General features: G+C 37.4%; 2 protein-coding genes across 2 annotated transcripts in view; both read left to right on the top strand.

The window, feature by feature from the left end:
* The window catches only part of LOC138148523 (scavenger receptor cysteine-rich type 1 protein M130-like), a 131,114-nt gene that overhangs the window by 82,887 nt on the left and 26,531 nt on the right, over positions 1-21,696 (top strand). The gene's annotated exons all lie outside the window — the stretch shown is intronic.
* SCART1 (scavenger receptor family member expressed on T cells 1) overlaps positions 14,678-21,696 on the top strand; it is a 25,928-nt gene continuing 18,909 nt past the window's right edge. The window contains 2 exon segments of the mRNA XM_069071518.1: positions 14,678-14,765; positions 20,235-20,549. Coding sequence (XP_068927619.1) covers positions 14,678-14,765; positions 20,235-20,549 — 403 coding nt within the window.

The following is a 21,696-nucleotide window of genomic DNA, read 5'->3' as shown; positions in this document are numbered from 1 at the left end:
AAAAAAAAAAAAAAAAAAAAAAAAAAAGGGAGTGCCTTCTCTTTTGGGGTGGCCAGGTGGCTCAGCGAGTAAGAGCACCGGCTCCAGTGTCGGGATGACCTGGATGAAATCTGGGCTCAGATACTCAGCACCACACCCAGAAATAACTGGCCATGTAACCCTGAGCAAGTTACTTAACCCCGATTGCTTTTTTTAAAAAAAGAAGGAAGAATAAGAACAAAATCCTGGGTAATTCAAGCAAAACTACTAACTTCTGCTCTTTCTCCTTGTTCTTGACTTCACTATGCATGATAGTGAATTTGTGCCTCATTTCCCCTGGCACAAACATTGCTGCTCTTCCTTTGCCTTTTTTTGTTTAAAATTCCTAGGAATGGGATATAAAATTATTTTGTTGTTTTAGAAAGGTTAAAGTAGTTAGCATATAGAACCACAATGTCTGGTTGCTGTTTAGAGAAATGAAGAGCTATAGAACATTGAAAATTGCATCAAAACCTAATTTCTTCCCTGTCGATATATTTTTAAAGTTCTGAGAATTCCATTTTCACCCTATGCATATTTTTTCTTTCTCCTTAATATCTTGGACAGAGGTAAGAACAAAACTAGAAATATGAGAAGCAGTGACTAAGTCTAGGATCATGTCCATAGGATACTTATGGAGGCTATAACATCCACATACAGAAATTGAATGGAAAAGTAAAATCCCATTCTAATTCTTGAGTTAACTTTAATATTTCTGTTTCCTTATTTCACTATCAGCTCCAAAAAATGTAGTGATCATTGATATAAATTATGGAGAAATTCTCAGGTATACTCTCTGAAAGTTACCACATATTCCTATCTTTAAATTTTCAGGTTGGGTTCCACACCTCATAAGAATAAAGGACTTTTCTTGTATGGAAGAAGGTGGACAGTCTCAATCTCTTGGATACTATAATATTGAATTGAATAATTGAAAATAAGACCTCCTGTGAGGTTGAATACACACACATATATACACATACACATACATGCATGTATGCATGTATGTATATCAGTTTCTTTCCTCACTTGAGTATGACCTATTTTGGAGAGTCATGAAGTAGTGCATTTTTCTAATTTCCTTTAAAATAACCGGAGCTAGTTATTGGTTTTGCCTTCCATGCACAGTTTGTGGTTTTTTCTCTTAAATTGTGATTGATTTCTTTAAGAACTTCCTCCCTGTGGGGAGTAGAGGGCAGAGTCAGCTTGATTTTATCTTTGGAGACTTTTGAGCACTTAACCTGATGCATCATGCATAGCAGGCATAAATGTGGCACAGGTAATAAGGGGATAATGAGTGTGGTGATAACATATATACATGTTAATAATGATGATGATGATAAATTGACCACTGAATAAACTGGGTATCCAGGCAAATGTAAACTTCCTGAGATAATTTCATTTTCATTTTGTTTCTCTAGTCCTTAGTCTGTACTTATATATGCAAGAAACTTAATAAAAATTGTCTATTAAATTGTTTCTATTGACTTATCTTTTTGGGAGTAGACATTGGAAAAAGAAAATTTGGTTTCAATGAAAAATAATAATGGGAAAGATGAGAACATTGAAAGTTATTCTTGGTGCCTCTGAGAGTTATATCGCCAATGCTTCACCATAACCCATCACCCCTCACTCCAATCAAATATGAAATCTTTTTTTAATCCAATGCTTTATTAACTTCTGGTTTATACCATTTATTTCCACAAGATTTGAGTTACAAATTTTCTCCCCATTTTTCCCCTACCCACCACCCCAAAATAGTGATCTCAGTGGATATCCCCTCCTCCAATCTGATCTCTCCCATATCTTTTCCCATACACCCTCCAACTTTCCAGTATGGCATGGTGGATCTCTATGCCCAATGCCTGTATGGATCATTTCCCAGTTACATGTAAAATAATATTAATAATAGTATATATATATATATATATTTTAAACATTTTATTTTAAAACTTTGAATTCATTTCCTTCCTCCCTTGTCACCCACCCTTACTGTAAAGATAAGCACTTCAGTATAGGTTGTACATGTGTAGCTATGCAAAACATTTCCATAGTAGATATATTGTAAAAGACTGACTATATTTCCCTCCCTCCTGTCCCACCTCCCACTTGTTCTATTCTCCACTTTGGTCCTGCCCCTTTTCAAAAGTGGCTGCTTCCAACTTCCCTCCCCCCCCCAGCCTGCCTCCCTTCCATCATCCCCCTTATCATCCCCTTCCTTCTACTCTCCTGTAGGGTGAGATACCCTATTTAGTGTGTATGTCATTCTCTCACTAAGCCAAATTCAATGAGAATAAGGTTGACGCATTCCCTTTTGCCTTCCTATTCTTCCCCTACATTGTAACCATTTTCCCTTGCCTCTTCTATATGAGATAGTTTACCCCATTCTCCCTCTACCCATCTCCTCTCATTATATTCCTCTCTCACCTCTTTATTTCACCTTTTAAGCATCATCCCTTCCTATTAAATTGGTTCTGTGTATACCTATACACCTATATACACACATTCACATATGTATTCATATGCCCATAAACCCTCCCATACACACACACACACACACACACACATATGCATTTCTATTCTCTTAAACTATTTTCTTACTGAGAAAAGTTTAATAAGTTACAATTATCATTAGGATGTGAACAGTTCAACTTTGATAAGTTCTTTATGATTTCTTTTCCCTGTTTACCTTCTCATGTTTCTCTTGCTTCTTGTATCTGAATGTCAAATTTTCTATTCAACACTGGTTTTTTCATCAAGAATGCTTGAAACTCCTCTATTCCACTGAATGACCACATTTTCCCCTAACACATGATACTCAGTTTTGCTGGGTAGGTGATTCTCTGTTTTAATCCCAGCTCCTTTGACCTGTGCAATATCATATTCCAAGCCTTTCAATCCCTCAAGGTAGAAGCTGCCAGATCCTGTGTTATTCTGATTGGGTTTCCACAATATTCAAATTGTTTATTCCTGGCTACTTATAATATTTTCTCCTTGATCTGGTAATTCTGGAACCTGGCTAAAACATTTCTAGGAGTTTTCTTTTTGGGATCTTTTTCAGGAGGTGATTGGTGGATTCTTTCAACCTCTCTTTTGCCCTCTTGTTCTAAAACATTCAGGGCAGTTTTCCTTGAGGATTTATTGAAGGATGATTTCTAGGTTCTTTTTTTGATCATGTCTTTCAGGTCGTCCAATAATTTTTAAATTATCTCTCCTGGATCTATTTTCCAGGTCAGTGGTTTTCCCAATGAGATATTTCACATTGTTTTCTATTTTTTCATTTGTTTTGATCTGTTAAATAGTATCTTGATTTCTCATAAAGTCACTAGCTTCCATTTGCTCCAATCTAATTCTGCAGGAATGATTCTCTTCAGTGAGCTTTTGAGATTCTTTTACCATCTGGCAAATTTGGTTTTTAAGGCATTCTTCTCCTCATTGCCTTTTTGAGCCTCTTTTGCCATTTGAGTTAGTCTATTTTTAAGGTGTTATTTTCTTCAGTCAGTTTGTTGACTCTCATTTTATAATTTTCTTGCATCATTCTCATTTCTCTTCCCATTTTTTCCTCCAGTCCTCTTATTTGATTTTTAAAATCCTTCTTAAGGTCCTCTATGACCTGTAACCAGCTTGTAATTTTCTTGGAAGCTTTTGGTGCAGGAGTTCTGTCTTCACTGTCTTCCTCCTGTTCCATGCTTTGATCCTCTTTGTCCCCAAAATAGGAGTGCAAAGTTCGGTTGCTCTGTTTACTTTGCTTCCCTTGTTTGCTCATGTTGCCACTCAATTACTTGACTTTTGGGCTTTTTGCCACAGCAGGACTCTGCTACCAGACAGGGGAGCTTCATACCACATGCTGGGGTTTTCTCAGCTGCCCAAGTATTAGTTGGGTGACCTCTCTGAAGCCTCCCCACACTCTGTCAAGCTGGTCGCATACCCCAGGACCTCCACCTTAGACCTCAATCCATATCCAAGCAGGTAAAAGCAAGAGCAATTACTCCTCAGAATGGTTGCTTGGTCTGCCTACACTCTTCAGTCCAGGAGCTGATGCTGCCACATGGCAGCCAGCTGCATGGCCATGGTGCCTCAGCTGCTTCTTGCCCCACGGGGCAAAGGTCGGATCACACTCTCAACTCCCAGGTAGCAAAATCCACATTGCATTGACCTCTCACTTTGTCCTTGGCATCTATGGGTGGATAATTCTGGAAACCACCATAGCTGCTGGTTGGTCAGGGTGCCCTCGGGCTAAAACCTTGAGCTCCTTCAGGGCTGGGCTCGGCTCCCAAAGTGCTGCTCTGGCCAATTCCTGCCAGCCTGCCAGGCTGTCCTCAGTGGAAAGTTAGCTTCTCTGTGTCATTTTGTGGGTTCTGTAGCTCCAAAGTTCCTTCAGAATCACTTTTACATGAATTGGAGGAGGTGAGAGCGGGAGTTCCTCAGAAGTCCTGTTTCTACTCCACCATCTTGGTTCCACCTCTCCAAATATGAATTCTTGCTGAAGAGGAAGAAGTGAAATTAAATAAAAAGTAGTTTTTAAGCCACAATTCCTTAGGAAACTGGAGAAGGAAGAGATAAAAGAAATAAAATCTTGTCTCTTCATGGCATCACAATGTGACAAAAGTATGGAGGAGGCAGAGGCCAGCTAGATAGGTAAGGAGATACCTGACTATGTTTTCCTTTTGTGTACATGCATACATGTGGGAGCATAAACTAGGACTACCCCAGAAGTCTGGAAACCCTTGACCTGCAAATCTTCTTGGAGGGAATGAAATCAGAAGGTTTTTCCTTGATTCAATAGCAACCCTGGATATTTTTATAGACTTTCTGGTGAATGAAAGTATTCAACAGGAGAATCACAATTTGAAAGGACAAGACTGGGATCAGAGAGACAAAGACCCATTGGAAACAAAAAGAGAATTTTCTAAAAGGTCGTGGATTAGGTGCTAACTCTATACTTTCTCTGTTGGGTAAAGAAAAATCTTTTCTTTCAAAGTCAATTCAATGTCATGTTGTCCTTAATGCTTGTGGATACAAGTGGACCCTTTTTCTGATAGGAGTGGGCTCAGAGCTGTGATTCCAAAGAGAGGTTGGGTGATTTTTGTCATACCACATGTATGAATGACTCTGTTAACAGGAATATCTGGAGTGTGAGGAGGCATAATCTGGGGCATAATATAAGTGACCTTTGTCCAGTCAGAAGTAGAAACATCACGTAAAATGGAAGTCATATGTAGTGGTGGTTTGTTGAATGCCTAGACCATCTGAGATTGCATCAACCATGTGGGAGACATTAGCAACCTGCTTCCAGGAGACTGGAACATGTGTGAGCATTCTGTGCTGGCCTACCATGTGTTTAGGAGCAGCTATTTCTCTTGACAATGTAGCTGTTTTAAAATGTTCCTACTCATCATCTCAGGTGATTTTTTTCTGCTTTTCCATCTGGTGGAGAAGGATTCCTTCACTAACACCAAAGCAATGATTGAGGAGGACCTGAGATCTGTATTCTTCCTACTTCAAACCACATAGCCTAGAGAATCTGGTCTAAGGTTTGGTCTTTTCCTTTGTACTTTTCCATTCTAGATGTGGGGAGTGGAGTTTTTGCTTGAGAGCCACAGGCATCTGGGAGTCCACAAATCCTGGCCGGACGTTCTGTTCAATGAAATGAAAAAATGGAAATTCTGAGGTTCAAGAGTCTTGGACATTGGCTCAGGGGCTCAGACTTGAACTTAGTGGAAATATTTCTATGTAGGAACTTACCTAAAGAATCAACCTTTTCCTTGCTGCCCCAGAGACTGGAGATATGGTGATGATTATGTCCCCAAAGTATTGGGGAGAAATGTTTGTATGTTTGTTTTTCCTGCACCTTTGAAGCAAATATATATTTTTGTAAATGATAATCAGAAGTTAATTGTAAAAATTAAATGGGGGTGTTAGTTAAGCCCTAAAATGGCTGAATCATAATTTGTGGGTGTTCAAACTGATGGTAAAGGAAAGAGAACTCATCCACCCCCTCAGCACACTGGAGAACCCTTCTGTGGGAATAAAGTGCAACTGTCCTGTTCTTTAGAGAGTGATCCTAGCATCAATTCATGTTACCCATGGACATCCTCACTCAGGTGGCAGTGGGGTGAAAGCATGTGCTCTCTCTGTAGCTGGTGCTGTCCTGGGTGTGGATGCACCATTCCCCTCTTCCCTTTTGGTGACATATGCATGTCAGTTAAGAGTTTACATTGATAAGAAAATTAACACAGGCTTATGTTTCATAAATTCTAGTTTGTGAGCATCCAGAAGCTAAATACAAGCTTTGTTTGATATAAATGTATAATAATAATCACTAGCATTTATAGATCTCTATAAGATTTTCAAAGCACTCATTAGATTCTCACAACAACCTGAAAAGTATGTGCCATCATTGTCTTCATTTTAAAGATAAAGAAACTGAGGCAAACACAATTTAGGTGAAATGCCCAGGGTCATGTGATTAGTAAATGTTTGAGGACAGATGTGAACTCTGGACTTTCTCACTCCAAGTTTAACACTCTATCTACTGTGCCACCTATCTGCCTATTGAAGGTATTGAGGAGATCTATATTAGTGTAAGATTTCCCACACATGGAGATCACTTGATTGGAACATTTATTTTGGAGTTAATACATCTACATAAAGCATCTGAATGGGGAGTGAGTTCATTAGTGTTTACTTTGAATGAAGTGAGAAGCAAAACGGGCAGATGTATGCTTGACAAAGATGTTTGCATTGATTTGAGGAGCACCTTTAATAAGGTCAATGTTCGAATCTCACAAGAATTCACAAGAAGATGGTTAGGTCTTCCCAAAACCCTTTTTATAATTGACATCATCCCCATACAATCCTGAGCATTTGGAGCCTTATCTGGGTCACTGATTCAGTTGATAACTGATTTGCCAATATAGGACTTTCTATTTGCCTGACTATGTTAGCCTTCTTGTGCTACTGGGACCTGATGAATTTTTTCATTCTCCACTTATTCCTCTGCTGCTATTGAGGAGGGGGGTGGCTCTGGCCACCCAAAACTGTTAGAGTTTCATGATATATTGTGGTGGAACCATCTCAAAGAATTCAGAGTCAGACCACCTCTAATCCAAGTATAGGCATTTAGTGAGATTGACACCTCTCATGAAGCAGGCTGAGTTCCAAGAGGAACCAGCAACTTCAGAAAAAGCAAGATGGATTTTTATAGGGTAAAGATGCAATTACATAACAGAAATCATGAAATCATGAATATTAAAAAGGCAGAATGGATTTGTTAAAGGATTATGTGATGCAGGAGGGGTCCCATCTATGGTTCAGTGGTTAAACATTCTGGTCATGCTGCCCTCCAATTGGCTAGCTAGCTATTGAGTTCCTGTCTGGTCAAGATTGATAGTTAGGTATTATGGTCCTGTCTTGGACTAAATAGATGATATCATTGTGATTGAATGCAAGAATATGCCAGTTTCTGTGGGAATGGATCTGGGGGAGCAGTGGCTAGGTAGAGGAAGTAGTCAGGTTCCCATCACATGGACACAACTGTTGTTCCATTGAGCAATGAGGCATATATGCAAAAGTTAAGACATCAGCAGCGGAACTAGGAATGTACAGTGGATCTGCTGTTCAGTGGGCTAGGCCTATGATGAAGTTTGAATACTGGGGCTGGGGGCAGCTGTATTATGATTCCAATACTGAATGGCAATCTAGCATTACTTACTCTTTGGAACTTAGAATCCTTTAAACCTCAGTTTTTCTGTCTGTATTTTCATAATTTATCATTTTTATAATGCTCCCAGATAAAGTTAAGCTGATTTTTATTGAGTTATGAATTACTATTTGCTAAGGAGGAGAGAATGTAGAGGAAACACAGATGATGGGAAAGAAAAAAGTGGATCCATGAAACCAATTGTCCTAGATGCTAAAACAAAACCAAAATCTCTCCCACGCTCTCAGGTAACAAAGTGGAACTTAGATAAGCACCAGAGCCAGAATTTGAACCCAGGTCCTCTGACTTGAGAGTCAAGATTCTTTCCACTTTACCTCATTTCTTCTAACATAAGGCTGTTAAGAAAAATCTCCAAATAGATAAACTCTGCTTTCCTCTTCAACTTTAAAGAGAATAACACTTTCAGAGTATTTTCTCAACAAAGTAATTATTGGGTCAAAAAGTAGGGTTATCGTTGTAACTTTTAGTGTTAGCTGTCAAATTACTTGTCAAAAAGATTACCCAAGTTCATAATTCTACCAGCCATGATCTGGTGGATCTGTTCCCCTACAGAATACAAACACTTCTCTGGTTTTAAATTATGTTTGCCAATTTGAAATCATGAACTGGCACTTCAGAGTGAATTTAATTTACATTCTTTGATTATTAGTAAGATTGAGCATTTTTTCAATGGATTAATTTTAAAAAGTTATATTTATACTTTTTGTTTGCACATCAGAGTAATTCCTGGAAATGACAAATTTATCCCCATGTGAACCTTATGAAAAAGAAAACAGTCTAAGCAGAATCAAACAACATAGGGACCACATCTACCACTGTATTCAAGATATCTCTGGTAACCTACCACTATACTTAAAGGAGGAAAGTGGTTCTTCATCACTTTGACAGGCCAGGATTGGTCAGTTACTCCCTATCTTCCGCTCATTTGAGTGTTCTTTTTTTCAGAAATTGAAATAATTATGTATATATTCTTCATGATGATGCTTGTCTCATTCTTCAGATGTTCATGTAAGTCTTACATCATTTTCTGAATCCTTCTGTTCATTTTTTATGGTACCACAAAAATACTTGATGCCACAAAACACAAGGTGTTCAGCCATTCTTTAATCATCAGGACACCACTTTGATTTCAGATTGTAGCTAACAAAAGTGCTGCTATGGATATTTTGGTTACCATGAGACCTTTCTGTTTTTGACTTGTTTGGGTTATATGCCCTGGAATAGGATTTATAAATCAAAGGAAATAACAATGTCATGACTTTTCTCACATACTTCTGAATATTTTTTCAGAATAGTTGTGTCTGTTTCTGGAGGTAATAAGGGGCCAGTGGAGCTCATTGAAGGGGGCAAGTGGGAAATATCATCAGGACTCTGCTTCAGACAAATCACTTTGGCAGCTGAGTGGGGGATGGGTTGGAGTAGGGAGATACTGGAGGCATCAAACTCAGTTAGAAAGCTGTTTCAGTAGTTCACATGAGAGTTGATAAAGGTCTGAACTAGAGCTGTGGCTCTGTAACTGTAGAGAAGGGAAAATATTCAAGAGTTATTATAAGGGCAGAAATGGCAAGATTTGGTAATAGATTTGATACATAGGATGAATGAGAGTGAAAAGTCAAGGATGAGTTTGCAAATATGAGAGACTGGTATGATAAATGTTACAGTGAGGTTTAGAAGATGAGAATGACTTACCCGTAGTCCTTTGTGGGAAACTAAGAATTTAGTTGCTCAGTTGAAGATTAAACCTCAATAGAAGTGCATCTTAGAGAGGAAGCCCAGTGATTTAAACTAAATCCCCATTGAGGTTTCAATAGCCATCAACAGGTTCTTTTTACTGAGAGCAGATTTTTAAAGGGGAGGCTGAGAATATGAGCATCAGGTAAGTTGAGGCACTTAAAGGAAGAAGAGAGGAGATCGTAGAGGTGTTAAAGGCCACAGAAAGACTATGCTGACCAATTTCATACATTTTTGGAGGAGAGCACCCACTTCCTGAACCTATAGCAGGGGTGGGGAGACTGTGACCTCGAGGCCACGTGTGGCCATCCAGGTCCTTGGGTGAGGCTTTATGCCTGAGTCCAAGTTTTACAGGATGAATCTTTTTATTAAAGGATTTTGTTCTGTGAAGTTTGGATTAAGTCAAAGGGCCACACTTAAGGACCTAGAGGGACACATGTGTCCTGGAGGTTGCAGGTTCCCTACCCCTGACCTAGATCTTCTATATTTAGAGCCCAGGGCGAGAGCCAAGATTTCTTCTCTATGTTGAGAAGTTCTCTATGTTGAATAGTATTCCTTGCTCTAGGATGAGACTCCCTTATAGGGCAATTACTTGTTATAAGGCTAGTGGAGTGATTTGTCCCTTTCTTGGAGGGAGGATGGAGAGGAGTGATAGGTAGCTTCCATAACCTGCTGTGGGGGTCATCCAACCATGATGAACTTTAAGATCCTTCAGGAATTGAAGAAATGATGTCAGAAAAACAATAATATGAGTTTCAGAGGACATAGCAAAAATAAAATTACTGAGCAGCTGACAAACAAAACAAGTCTAGTAACTGTTTCCCTATGATACTCTAGGCCCAAGGTCAAAGAGCCTAGGCTTGCCCCAATGGAAAATAGTGGCCTTTTGAAATGGCAAACAAAGAAGTACTTAGCACCTTGTTTCAACTATTTAATTATTTATCACCTTGCTTCAGTTCAAGTTTCTTTTGAACCTTTCCTGTGATTATATCAAGTTTTGTTAAAAAACAGAACTTGTGAAACCCACAGTGGGAGGAACTTGTTGATGCAACAGGAAGGGGCAGAACAAGGAGGAACCAATGACCATATATAAAGAAAAGCCCAAGCTGGGAGAGAGCAGAACTGAGAAGGAGAACAGTTGTGGAGGCCAGGCACTCTGTTTGTCTGTTCTGTCTGGGTTGATTTTTGTTTGTGATACTTTGTACAGAAGCCCTAGGACCTCACTTGAAGCCCTGAAAGAGGATTTTTTTTGTTTACAGAAGTCCTGGAAGAGGGTGTCAGAGGTTCTGGGACCATACTGATGATTTGTATTGAGTTCTCATATCTTATTGGTGGATTTGTGTTGCTTTTACAGGCAGATAGTGAATTGATGATTGTGCTGGCAATGTTCATGAATGATATTGTGGCTCTGTTAAGCTTTGTCTTCCCAGAAACAGAAACTGAGAAGGACTTGAGATGGACTGGACACTGTGAGCTTCAATATGTAACTGGATGAAGAACTGGATGAGGAGCTGAATGAGGAACTGAGAGCTGCCTACGTTTGAATCCAGGTGAGAGCTGGGAGATTCAGGCAGGAGCTGGACCCATGGAAGAGGAACCATGGAATCTGGGAGCCAGCCTTGAGTCAAGATGAAAAGACCTCTCCTTGGGTACTAAGTGGGGATTCAGAAGATCATGATTTACTGTGGCCTAGAGGTGGGAGAACTTTGTACTCTGTACCTTGTACTTCTTAAAGATGATTGATTTAAGGATGATTGGAAACATATTTCCAATCAAGAAGAAGGAAGACATTTTGACTGAGAGTTTAAGACAATGTGACCTAGGGGTGGAGAACTTTGACCTTTGTACTTTGTGTCCCTTAAGGAGACTTGCTCCTTAAGGATGATTGAGGTAAGGACTTACTGTATGATATGTTTTGTTTAAAACTATCTGGCACCTTTGGTGAAAACCATGTGGATACTTTAGTGATAAGTTATGTTATAATATTGTGAATGCTGTACTTTGGTTTCTCTGAATGTTTTGCTTTAGTTTACTGCTGAATAAATAGAGAGTTCACTATACTATGTTATCAGAACCTTAGAGCTATTCACAGCAGCAGTCCTCTGGAAAGCTGCTTGTGCTTGGCTTTACACCTTTTTTCAGGCTACTATGGGCACCTCTTTGCAAAGGTGAGAAGAATTAGATGGACAGATGCATGTAATGTATTTGATTGACTAGTTTTCATTTATTACTTGTTTTAAAGATCATTGGGGAAAGTGGGTGGTATAAAACAAAAGATTCAATAATGTTAAAAATAAAATATAATATACCTAATTCATTCTACTTACCTTATGTGTGTCTTACAAAGATTAAATGAGATATCTGTGAAAGCACTTCATAAAGTTGGAGGTACATATTAATTTCTGTCATATACTGCAGAACATTTAATATACATTCTTACACATAATAGATATTGAAAGGCTGTCATGAAGCTCAGAAATTTCCTGAGTTTTACTGTTAATTGAGAGTACTCACACATTCTAGGCAAAGATACCTTTGAGAAAATCTTATTTTGATTAAGATCTGATATTTTCCCTTTTATTTCTGAATATAGCTGTACTCCCTTACCCAAGGAGCCATCTCTGGTAAGAAAAATTAAATTTAAAGAGGAGAAAACACCCAGTTAATAGACTTACACAATATATTTGCCATTCCTTAGAGTTTAGAAAGTTTTATTTTATAGTTATATAACTCTCAACTCCGTAAAGAAGAAGAAGGAATTCCAGTTCCTCAACCCTTCCCTGAGGCCAATCTTGGTCACACATGGCATGAAAATAAATTCTCTTCACCCTGTTGTAGTCATTGTTCATATTATTTTCCTTGTTTTATTTATTCCTTACTACTTCATACATGTCTTCTCTGTAACATATTTTCCCATGTCTCCCTTAACTCTTCATATTCATCAATTCTTACCACATAGTAATGTTACCTTGGGGAAGTTGGGTGGTAGAGTGGATAGAGTGCTGGATTTGGAGTCAAGAATACTTGAGTTTAAATGTGGCCTCAGAAACTTCCTAGCTGTCTGACCATGGGCAAGTCCCTTAACCACTGTTTGCCACTGGAGAAGGAAACGGTAAACTATTCCACTATTTTTGTTAAGAAAATGCATTGAAAAGTGGTCCACAGGGTCATAAAGACAAAGACATGACTGAAATGAAAGAAGAACAACAATATTACATTCCATTCAACTATTGTCCTACAATTTGTTTCACTAATCTCCCAGATGACTGGCATCTACTCTGTTTCCAGTTCTTTTATGCCACAAGCATCACTGTTATGAATATTTTGGCATTTATGCGGCCTTTATTTTTATTTGTTCTCAAGGTCCTTGAAGTATATTCTTAGCAGTGGTACTTCTGGTTCAAAAAAATGTGGACATTTTAGTCACTTTAAAAAAACATTGTAACTCCAAATTCCCTTCCAGAATATCTGGAATGATTCACAATCGCACCAACAATGTTTTTGTCAAACACTGATATTTTCAAAGAAACTGATAAAATTTCTCAAGGGGCCATTATCTTGATGCCTGTATCTACCTGATGCTTTTTATTTTTAAAAGATGGTATTTTCTTATCACACCCTATCTGGAAGTATAGTAGTTACTCATGGGTTGATCACACACTGATCAGCATGGGAGACATGTTGTTTTTTTGACTTGGACTCGTTCATCCCTTTTTTTGGCATTTTGGTGGACCCCTGACCACCATTTTAATATTGAACTCAGTGCAGAAGCCCAAGTAGTTTAGCCCACTATACCTCAGAACTCCTCAGTTTAAGAAATCCACCAGTGTCAACCTCTGTAGTCCCTATGATCACAGTTGGCATGACACTATACCTGGTACCAAGTATCCAGATGGAAATATGAAAACGTTAATTATATCATAGGATCTCAGAGATAGAAGAGAACTAAGAGGTCATCTAGTCCAGCGCATAAGGAGATAATGAATTCACTCTAAGGTGGTCAGCATCTGTTTGAAGACCTACAGTGATAGGGAGATCACTATCTCTCAAAGGCTTATTCCATTCGACTTCTGGACAAATCGATTTATAAGTAGATTTTTTTTTTGCTTCTGCTGATCTTAGACCTATTTGTAGCTTCCACTTATGAATTAGTTCTGCTATTCTCTTGGATATTTTCAATTATCCAGTGGTCTGAAGATAAAACATTTGACGCTAAAATGTCTCCTTTTTCCTACATTGGTTTTGACAAGGAAATACAACTCATATGTCTGCTATTGGGTGAATTTTGTATTTTCTGTTGATATATGAATTAGGAAATTTTATGGGCGTGGTTGACAGGAAATATGTTCCTGAAATAAATTAACATGAATAGCCTCTTTGTTTAGGATATTGCAGATCGGATTCCTGTTTTGTTAGACTAGGTGACCATTTGGGTCATAAAGGAGCATAAGACATATTGTTAGAATGAATTATAAAGATCACTGAATGAAGCTTACTCAATAAAAAAAATGAAGAAACACATACCTAGAGAGGTGAAAGTTACAGAGGCAATAAGTATAAGAGGCAAGATATAATTCACTAGTTCCTTCTAACCAATAAGTCTATGATTCTGTGACTTTATTAGTAGGGAGTGGTAGAACTAAGGTAGCAACTTTGTGAAAGCTTAAGAAAAAAGAAACAAGGAGGGGTTTGTGAGTTATTTATTTCTGTTGTGACCGTTGGCATTTACAAATCACTACCATAATTAGAAAATAACTTGAAAGAAAATGGATTCTATGGTCCCTGCTCTGTGGAGTTGTATGCTTTTATTTTCTTGGGGAAATTTTTGCCATTGTATATTGCTGATAGTGTTCATTGAAAGGCATGTTTCTGGGGAAGAACACTCAGGAGAACTAACAAGAATGGAATCTAGGTGTAGCTGTTTAGACTTCAGTCACTGGGTATCCGTGTCTGGAGGAAACCCACAATAACGGGGCTTCCTTGCTCATATATGGTGCTCTTTGCAACTGTCGACCCCATTGGCTATTTGGCTGCACTGCAAGCAGATGAAGCTTCTGATAATTTCTGAAAAGGGAATTAGGGTTTCCATTGACTCCCAACTTGATGATGTCATGGGTGTTTGCATCTACATATTTGTTTCACAGAATATTGTTTTTACCCATTACTTCAAGAAAATCAACCTTGACTCTGAAGGTGCAGTAAGGGATGGTCAAGTGGGCCAGGAAAGTGGTTTTCTCTATTCTGGGAGCTGGGCTTCTTCTCCTTGCTCTCTGGGTGATCCCTGTTGGTAAGTGTTTTATTCTTATAGCACTTTGTATCTCTCTAGTGCCTGTCTCATAAATTATTTCCTAATCTAGTTATTTGAATATATTTTTATATCTTCCCACTAGACCATAAGTTATGTGACGGCTGGGATCATTATCTTTATATCTATCCCAGATCCTACTACTTTTTTCAACATGCAGTAATTAGTTCATGCTTATTGAATTGAATTGAATATGTTCCTTCCAGATCTTCCCTTAGTGTGCCTGTTGAAGTGCCATGATCCATCATATACCTATACTTCAACCAAAGTAATCTTTTAAGTCTTAACTTTCCCCCACATCTGTGTTTTGCTTATGAAATTCTATACACCTAAAATGCACCCCCAATATATTTATCCAATTATATGTCCTTTCATCTCAAATGTTACCAATCTGTAGAATATTCCATGATTCTTCTTCTTATAATTCAAGATGCAAATGATCTTTCTTTTTGAACTCCAAAGCACTTTATCTGCTCACTCTTATTGTCCATTCATTTGTTACATTGTAAGTCTATGTGCCCATCTTCTCTTTCTTTACCTGACTGTGAGGAACTAATGAGTAGTGGAATATCTTATTCATATTTTTCTCTATAGTGCCTATAGCACTTAGTAAGCATTTAATAATTTAAGTGGATTAAATGAAAACACTGATAATGATGAGTTTATGAGAAATATCTCATTTTTTTCATACTGCTCTTACTTGTCGTACTTCTGCTGATGCTACTAATAGCCAGTATTTATTTGGCCCCTCAAAGTTTACTAAGCATTTTAACCTTACAACAACCCTTAAGAGTAGATGCCATTTTAAATCCCCATTTTAGATATGATGAACCTGAGACAGAGGTTAAGAAATTTGGCCAGAGTCATACAAGAACTAACTTGAGGCAGGTGCGACCTCATATCTTTTTGACTCCAAGTTCAGTATTCCCTGTGCTGCCTAGTTGCCACCCAAGAGAGTCCATCATTGATAACATTTCTTAATACAAGTTCTGTACTTGTTCTTGAATGTTTTGACCACGTATTTTGACTGCTGTTCTTTTATATCAAATATATTCATCCACTTCTGTACTTAAAAGGCCCTTTCTTCTCACCAATGTACATGTTCTATCAATGTCAATAAAAAGTCATTCATATGTTCTCACACTGTGCCCACATTTAATTCTCCATGATGGATAAGCCTGAGGTGTTAGCTACCATTCTCTGGAAGTTTTGGAATTTTATGGGTACTAGGTCAGCCCTCAAGTAGTCCATTTGGGAAACTATTTTTCTTACAATATAAGTAATCTGTATCAATTTATGGTTGTATATTTTCTTTAGACAGCTCAGATGACAGAGGTTTGGTGCTGACATTATCCTTTACTGAATGGTTCAGTGACCATGACAGTTACTTATATCAAACTAATAAACAGTGAGTTGGCTTCTCCAAATCTCAGTCATTCTTGTTGGCCTCATGATTCTCACAAACTTTATGCTTTGCATGCCTCTATTACCCTGATACACAATGTACTGTGCCAAAAGAAGCCAAGGAGGGGCGTCAGAACTACACTGCACCCTAGATGATAATGTTCTATTTCTATCTATCAATTCAATGCAATTAATTCCATGGCTTAAGAGGAGTTAGCTTTTAGAGAAGGCTGACTACATTTTCCTTTTCTCTTGGGTAAAAGGTCATATCAAAAAGAGACTACAGGAGTGAAAGAAGATTTTTCTATATAGTATGTGTTGGATATGTTTTGGGGGATACACACATATACCTACACACATATACATCCATATATAGTCTTCACTTTGTCTCTTCTTTGTTTTCTACTTCTGTTTTGTTTGTATCCCACACACTTTGCTATGTAGTATCTAAATTGTTATTAGCATTGATTTAATATGATATTGTTTTCTCTTTCACCCATGTTTTATTTGATAAATTGATTTTTCAGTTTCTACAGTGATATGCAGCTTTTATTCATAGCATCATTTTTTTTACTAATAACATTGAATTCTGTTTCATAAATGCAATATACAAAGCTCTTACCCTATATTTGGCTTTATACTCTAGCTAACCTTGCATATGTTAATTTTTAATACATTTATTGTGTGCTTGAAGAATGTGTAATTTCTTTTTCCCATTGTGTGGTTGCTGTATTGTTATTAGATTTCATTGTTTAGTCCTGCATTCAGTTATGAAATTTCTTTCTTATCTTTCTGTTATTTTATATCCTGATAGCATATTATAAAATTAGCAACTATTATTGTTTTTTTAAATTTTCCTCTCACTAATGTGTAGTTTCCATCAGATTTAGCTGGATAATTCTAAACAAAATTCCTGTCTTTGACTATTAACTAGAGAGGTTTCTTTCAATATCCCTCAGCTATAAGGATAGCTGAGTGCCACAGAATCTATGTTTTTGAACTGTGGTCCTGGAGAAGACTTTTGAGAGTCCCTTGGACAGCAAGGAGGTCAGATCAATCCATCCTTAAAGAAATTAATTCAGGTTATTCACTGGAAGGTCAAATACTGAAGCTGAAATGTTTTTGCCGCATAATGAAGAAGACAAGACTTATTGGAAAAGACCCAGATCTTGGGAAAGATTGAAGGACAAAAGAAAAAGAGATGGCAGAGGATGAGACAGGTAGATAGTGTCATGGAAACAATGAACACACACCTGGACAAACTTCAACAGATAATGGAGGATTAAAAGGATCTGGTCAGGAAGACTCAGACATAAATAACCTACTGAATAACATCCATAAAACATTCTTTCAATTTGGATTTCCCCTTTATCAAAAATAGATGCTTTGTTTTAGTACTACCTTTGTTCTCCCCCACAATGCTATTTTCTTCTTTTTCATTTGTTTATCTGAAAGTAGTTAGCCAATACAGTATATGGAAACTTTCACATTTAGTTGGCAACTGGTATATTTTGATTGTATAGGTGAGAAGTAAGTAGTCAAAATATTTTCACTTGATTGCTTTAAAAAAATATGTGAAGTGAATATGTATCTGAAGTCTTCTGCCCACATGCTTTGCAAAGGCATGCTAGGTGGCACAATGAATAGAACCCTGAACTTGAAGTCAGTAAATATGTGAGCTCAAATCCAGTCTCAGACAATTTCTAGTTGTATAAATCTGGGAGTCATTTAACTGCCTCCTGCCTCAATTTTCCTCAATTTTCTGTAAAATAGGAATAATAATAGCATTTATCACTCAGAATTATTGCAAGTACAAAATAGATGAATATTTAGTAAAGAGCTTTGAAAACATTAAAACATTATGTAAATGCTAGATGCTTATTTATCAATTAATAAACATTTATGAAGTGCCTATGTGCCAAGCATTGTGCTGAAAACTAGGGAAAAAAGAGGCAAAAACCAATCTCTGCCCTTAAGGAGGTCACAATCCAGAGGGGAAAGACAACAAAAAAATCTAATTCAAACAATCCATGATAAATAGGAAATACTTAAGAGAGAGAAAGCTCCAGAATTAAGTGGGATTGTGAAAAGATGATGATTAATGACAAAAATCACATTTACCACTTTCCCATATACTATACTTATTTTGTGATATTATAACTCATTATTATTCATTTTGAATATGCCATTTTTGGGTTTCATTCATCATACTTGGGCTGGTTTCCTTGGTAAATCTGCTCTAATTCCATTTAAGATCCATTGATCTATCATGTCTGTCTTCTCTCAGCTTTTTATTCTTGTTATTGACGTGTTGTAGTTCAACTTTAATATACATGAGAAAGATATAGTTTAGGTTTTCCATGTGAGATTGCTGTGGATCCTTTCTCTTTGAACATTACCATTTTGGGGGAATAATTGTGAAAAGTTTCCTTGAATGTTTTCTTGCAACACGGTATTCAGATTTTTGTTGTTGTACAGTTGTTTTTAGTTGTGTCCAACTCTTTGTGAACACATTTGGTATTTTCTTGGCAGGAAAACTGGATCCATTTGCCATTTCCTTCTCTAGCACCCTTTACAAATGAGGAAACTTAGCTTTCCATAAATTTTCTGAGGTGTCAGCAATGCTGAGGTTGCAGAGTCCTGACATATCCTAGTCTATCACTTGTATTTGAATGTTTTTTTTTTAATTCTTACAATGTTTGAGCAAATTTCAAGGTAGTTTAATACTTCACCTATATTGTCTGTGACTTTTTTAATGTGGTAAATACATTGTTTCTTTAATTTTTTTAGTTTTCTATGCTTCACAATGTTTTTTAAAAATCATTTCTTCATGATTAATATTATAATTGAGTAATTCTGCCTTTAATACTTTCTATTCTTTCAATTCCGGTATTTCTTCTAAAATTTTACTTTTGTAATTTTGTTACCTGTGTTAATTATTAGTTAAATTAAATATCTCACTTTTTAAAAGTTAACATTTCTTAAAGTAACTTACAGGTTCCTCTTCCCATTTTGGTTTCTGGTATATTAGCTGTTTTACTTACTCTGTAGTCCCCCCACCCTTTTATTTTTAATTGTGTTCTCCTTCACTTTGTTTTCACTTTTAGTAATTGTTTTTGTTATTTGTTGTTTAAAGCAACTTTTCCTCTGTTGTTTCCTTTGTTGTTTTAATAGTAATGAGAATAGCTAGTTTTTATGTAGTGCTTTAAGGTTTGGCAAATGTTTAAGAAATATAATTTTCTTTGATTCTTAAATATTTTTTTTTTTGCTTTTTGGAGGGCAATTGGGGTTAAATGACTTGCCCAAGGTCACATGGTTAGTTAGTGTTAAGTTTCTGAGACCACATTTGAACTCAGGTCCTCCTGACTCCAGGGCCAAGTGCTCTGTTCACTGCACCACCTTGCTGCCCCATTCTTTGATTTTTACAATTCTGGGAGGGTAGGTGTTATTATCATCTCCATTTTATCATTGAGGAAATTGAGGCAAAGAGAGGTTAAGTGACTTGCTCAGGGTCACACAGCTAGTAAATGTCTGAAGGTAGATTTGAACTCAGGTCTTCCTGATTCCAACTCCAGAGCTCACTAGCTGCTTATTTTATTTTATGTGGTAGGAATGTGAGGATCCTAACTCGCAACCTCTATCTAAATGCACGCTCTGCCCCCGTCTTTAGTAATGAAGAAGTCAAGATTAAAAGAAGTGACATGATCCAGGTCATATAGTGAATTGGGCAGCTAGGTGGTGCAGTGGGTAGAGCATCCCATGATCTTTACCAAGAAAACCCTATGGAAAGTCCATCAGGTCACATGAGTCAGATATGACTGAATGACTGAACAGCATACAGTCAATTCATATTAGACCAAGTACATGAACTCCACATTTAGTGTTTGCTCAACACGAAGGGCTGATACTGGTATGAGAATGTGTCTATGACTCTGATTTAGTGGAATATTTGGTGCCAATTCAGTTATAAGGGAGATTCTAGAAATTAATTTATGTAAGAAGTGTCTACCTTCTCTCCTCTAATTAATGTTTATTTACTTTCAGAAGATAAAGCTACAGAGAAATTGAAACTAGCATATAGACCAAACCCCTGTGATGGAGTGGTACTGGTCAAACACCAGGGATCCTGGGGGTCCATATGCAGTGAAGTCTGGACTTTGGCAGAAGTCTCTGTGATCTGTCAACAGATTGGCTGTGGACATGGAGTTGGTGCTCCAAAGTATGTCCCCTTACCTGCAGAGGCTCATGAGCCTTGGATCCATGATGTTTCCTGTAAAGGCAATGAGTCATCCCTCTGGGACTGCAACATTGGGGAATGGAGTCATAAAAAGTGTTCCTATGAATGGATTGGAGTAGCTCTTTGTTTCAGTAAGTTAGCATGTTTCCCCTTTTGTAAGCAGAAACTCTCTTTTGCCAAGGAATGTACCCTTTTGCTTTTTGTTGTTGGGAGCTTCACCTTTTGGGGGCAGCTTCAGTTAGAAAACACCCTGCCAGTGTATCAACCTCAGGGTCTCCATCTGAGCATTTACATTGAGAATGTACTTAGTGTGGACTCTCAGGGCCCAAGGTCAGAAGTTCTGCTGTACTCTTAGAAAATGAAAAATATAATGTAAAAGCCTTTGTGTGATAGAGTTTTTTCAACAGGAAGAGAGAAGGTCTACAGCTTACTACTGGCTCTTTGTACTTGGAGATGATAGAGAAAGTCAGGAGATAGCACCTCTAAGTCTGGACAGAGCTTAGGCAAATGCCCTCTAAACGGTGTCCAGATTAATTCTTGTACATTTGTCCATTTTAATTGCTGTTGGTGGTACTAATAGTAATAGGGAAAACAAACAAATCATGAGGATTAAAGGCCCAGAATATGGCTCTTTGCCTGACTCCCCAATGACTCCCATCACATCTTTTGACTTTATATGTGCCATATATTTTTGGCATAGAAAAAAGGATCAGGTGCAGGATAATGGAGAGAAAAAAGCAAATGTCAAATGCTGACAATGTTTGGCAGAGCTCTAGTAATTTTTGGAACTCAAAAATTGCCTGAGAATTCATTCTAGGCAGGAATGTACAAATTATATATAACCACCATGAATTAGATTATAGGGTCATATATTGAAAATTGGAAAGAATTTTAGAATCTATTAAGTCTAATTTCTTCATTTTATAGATGAGGCGACTGAGATACAGAGAGGTATAAGTGCCTTACTCATGGTCACACAGTAAATAAGTGTCTAAGGTAGGATTCAAACTTGGATATTCCTGAGTCCAAGTCCAGCAGTCAAGTCATAACACTGCATAGCTGCCTCTCATTTAACAGAAGGGTTCTGTGGCATAAAGTACATAAATATAAACAACCTATGTCCCAATATTAATTTATACCAAACTTTTTTTGACTTGGAATGCATTATCTATCATCCTTTTTATCTATCATTTAAGTTTATATCATCTTTTTATCATATCTCTTTTTCTACCCTTCCTTCCTTCCTTCCTTCCTTCCTTCCTTCCTTCCTTCCTTCCT

This window comes from Petaurus breviceps, unplaced genomic scaffold (genome assembly GCF_028583685.1).
Source record: "Petaurus breviceps papuanus isolate PSGF00001 unplaced genomic scaffold, PetGlider_PUasm1.0 90825, whole genome shotgun sequence".
In the NCBI taxonomy this organism is placed as follows: domain Eukaryota; kingdom Metazoa; phylum Chordata; class Mammalia; order Diprotodontia; family Petauridae; genus Petaurus; species Petaurus breviceps.
Note: the sequence above shows the minus strand (reverse complement) of the source record. Positions and strands in the feature narration are given on the sequence as shown.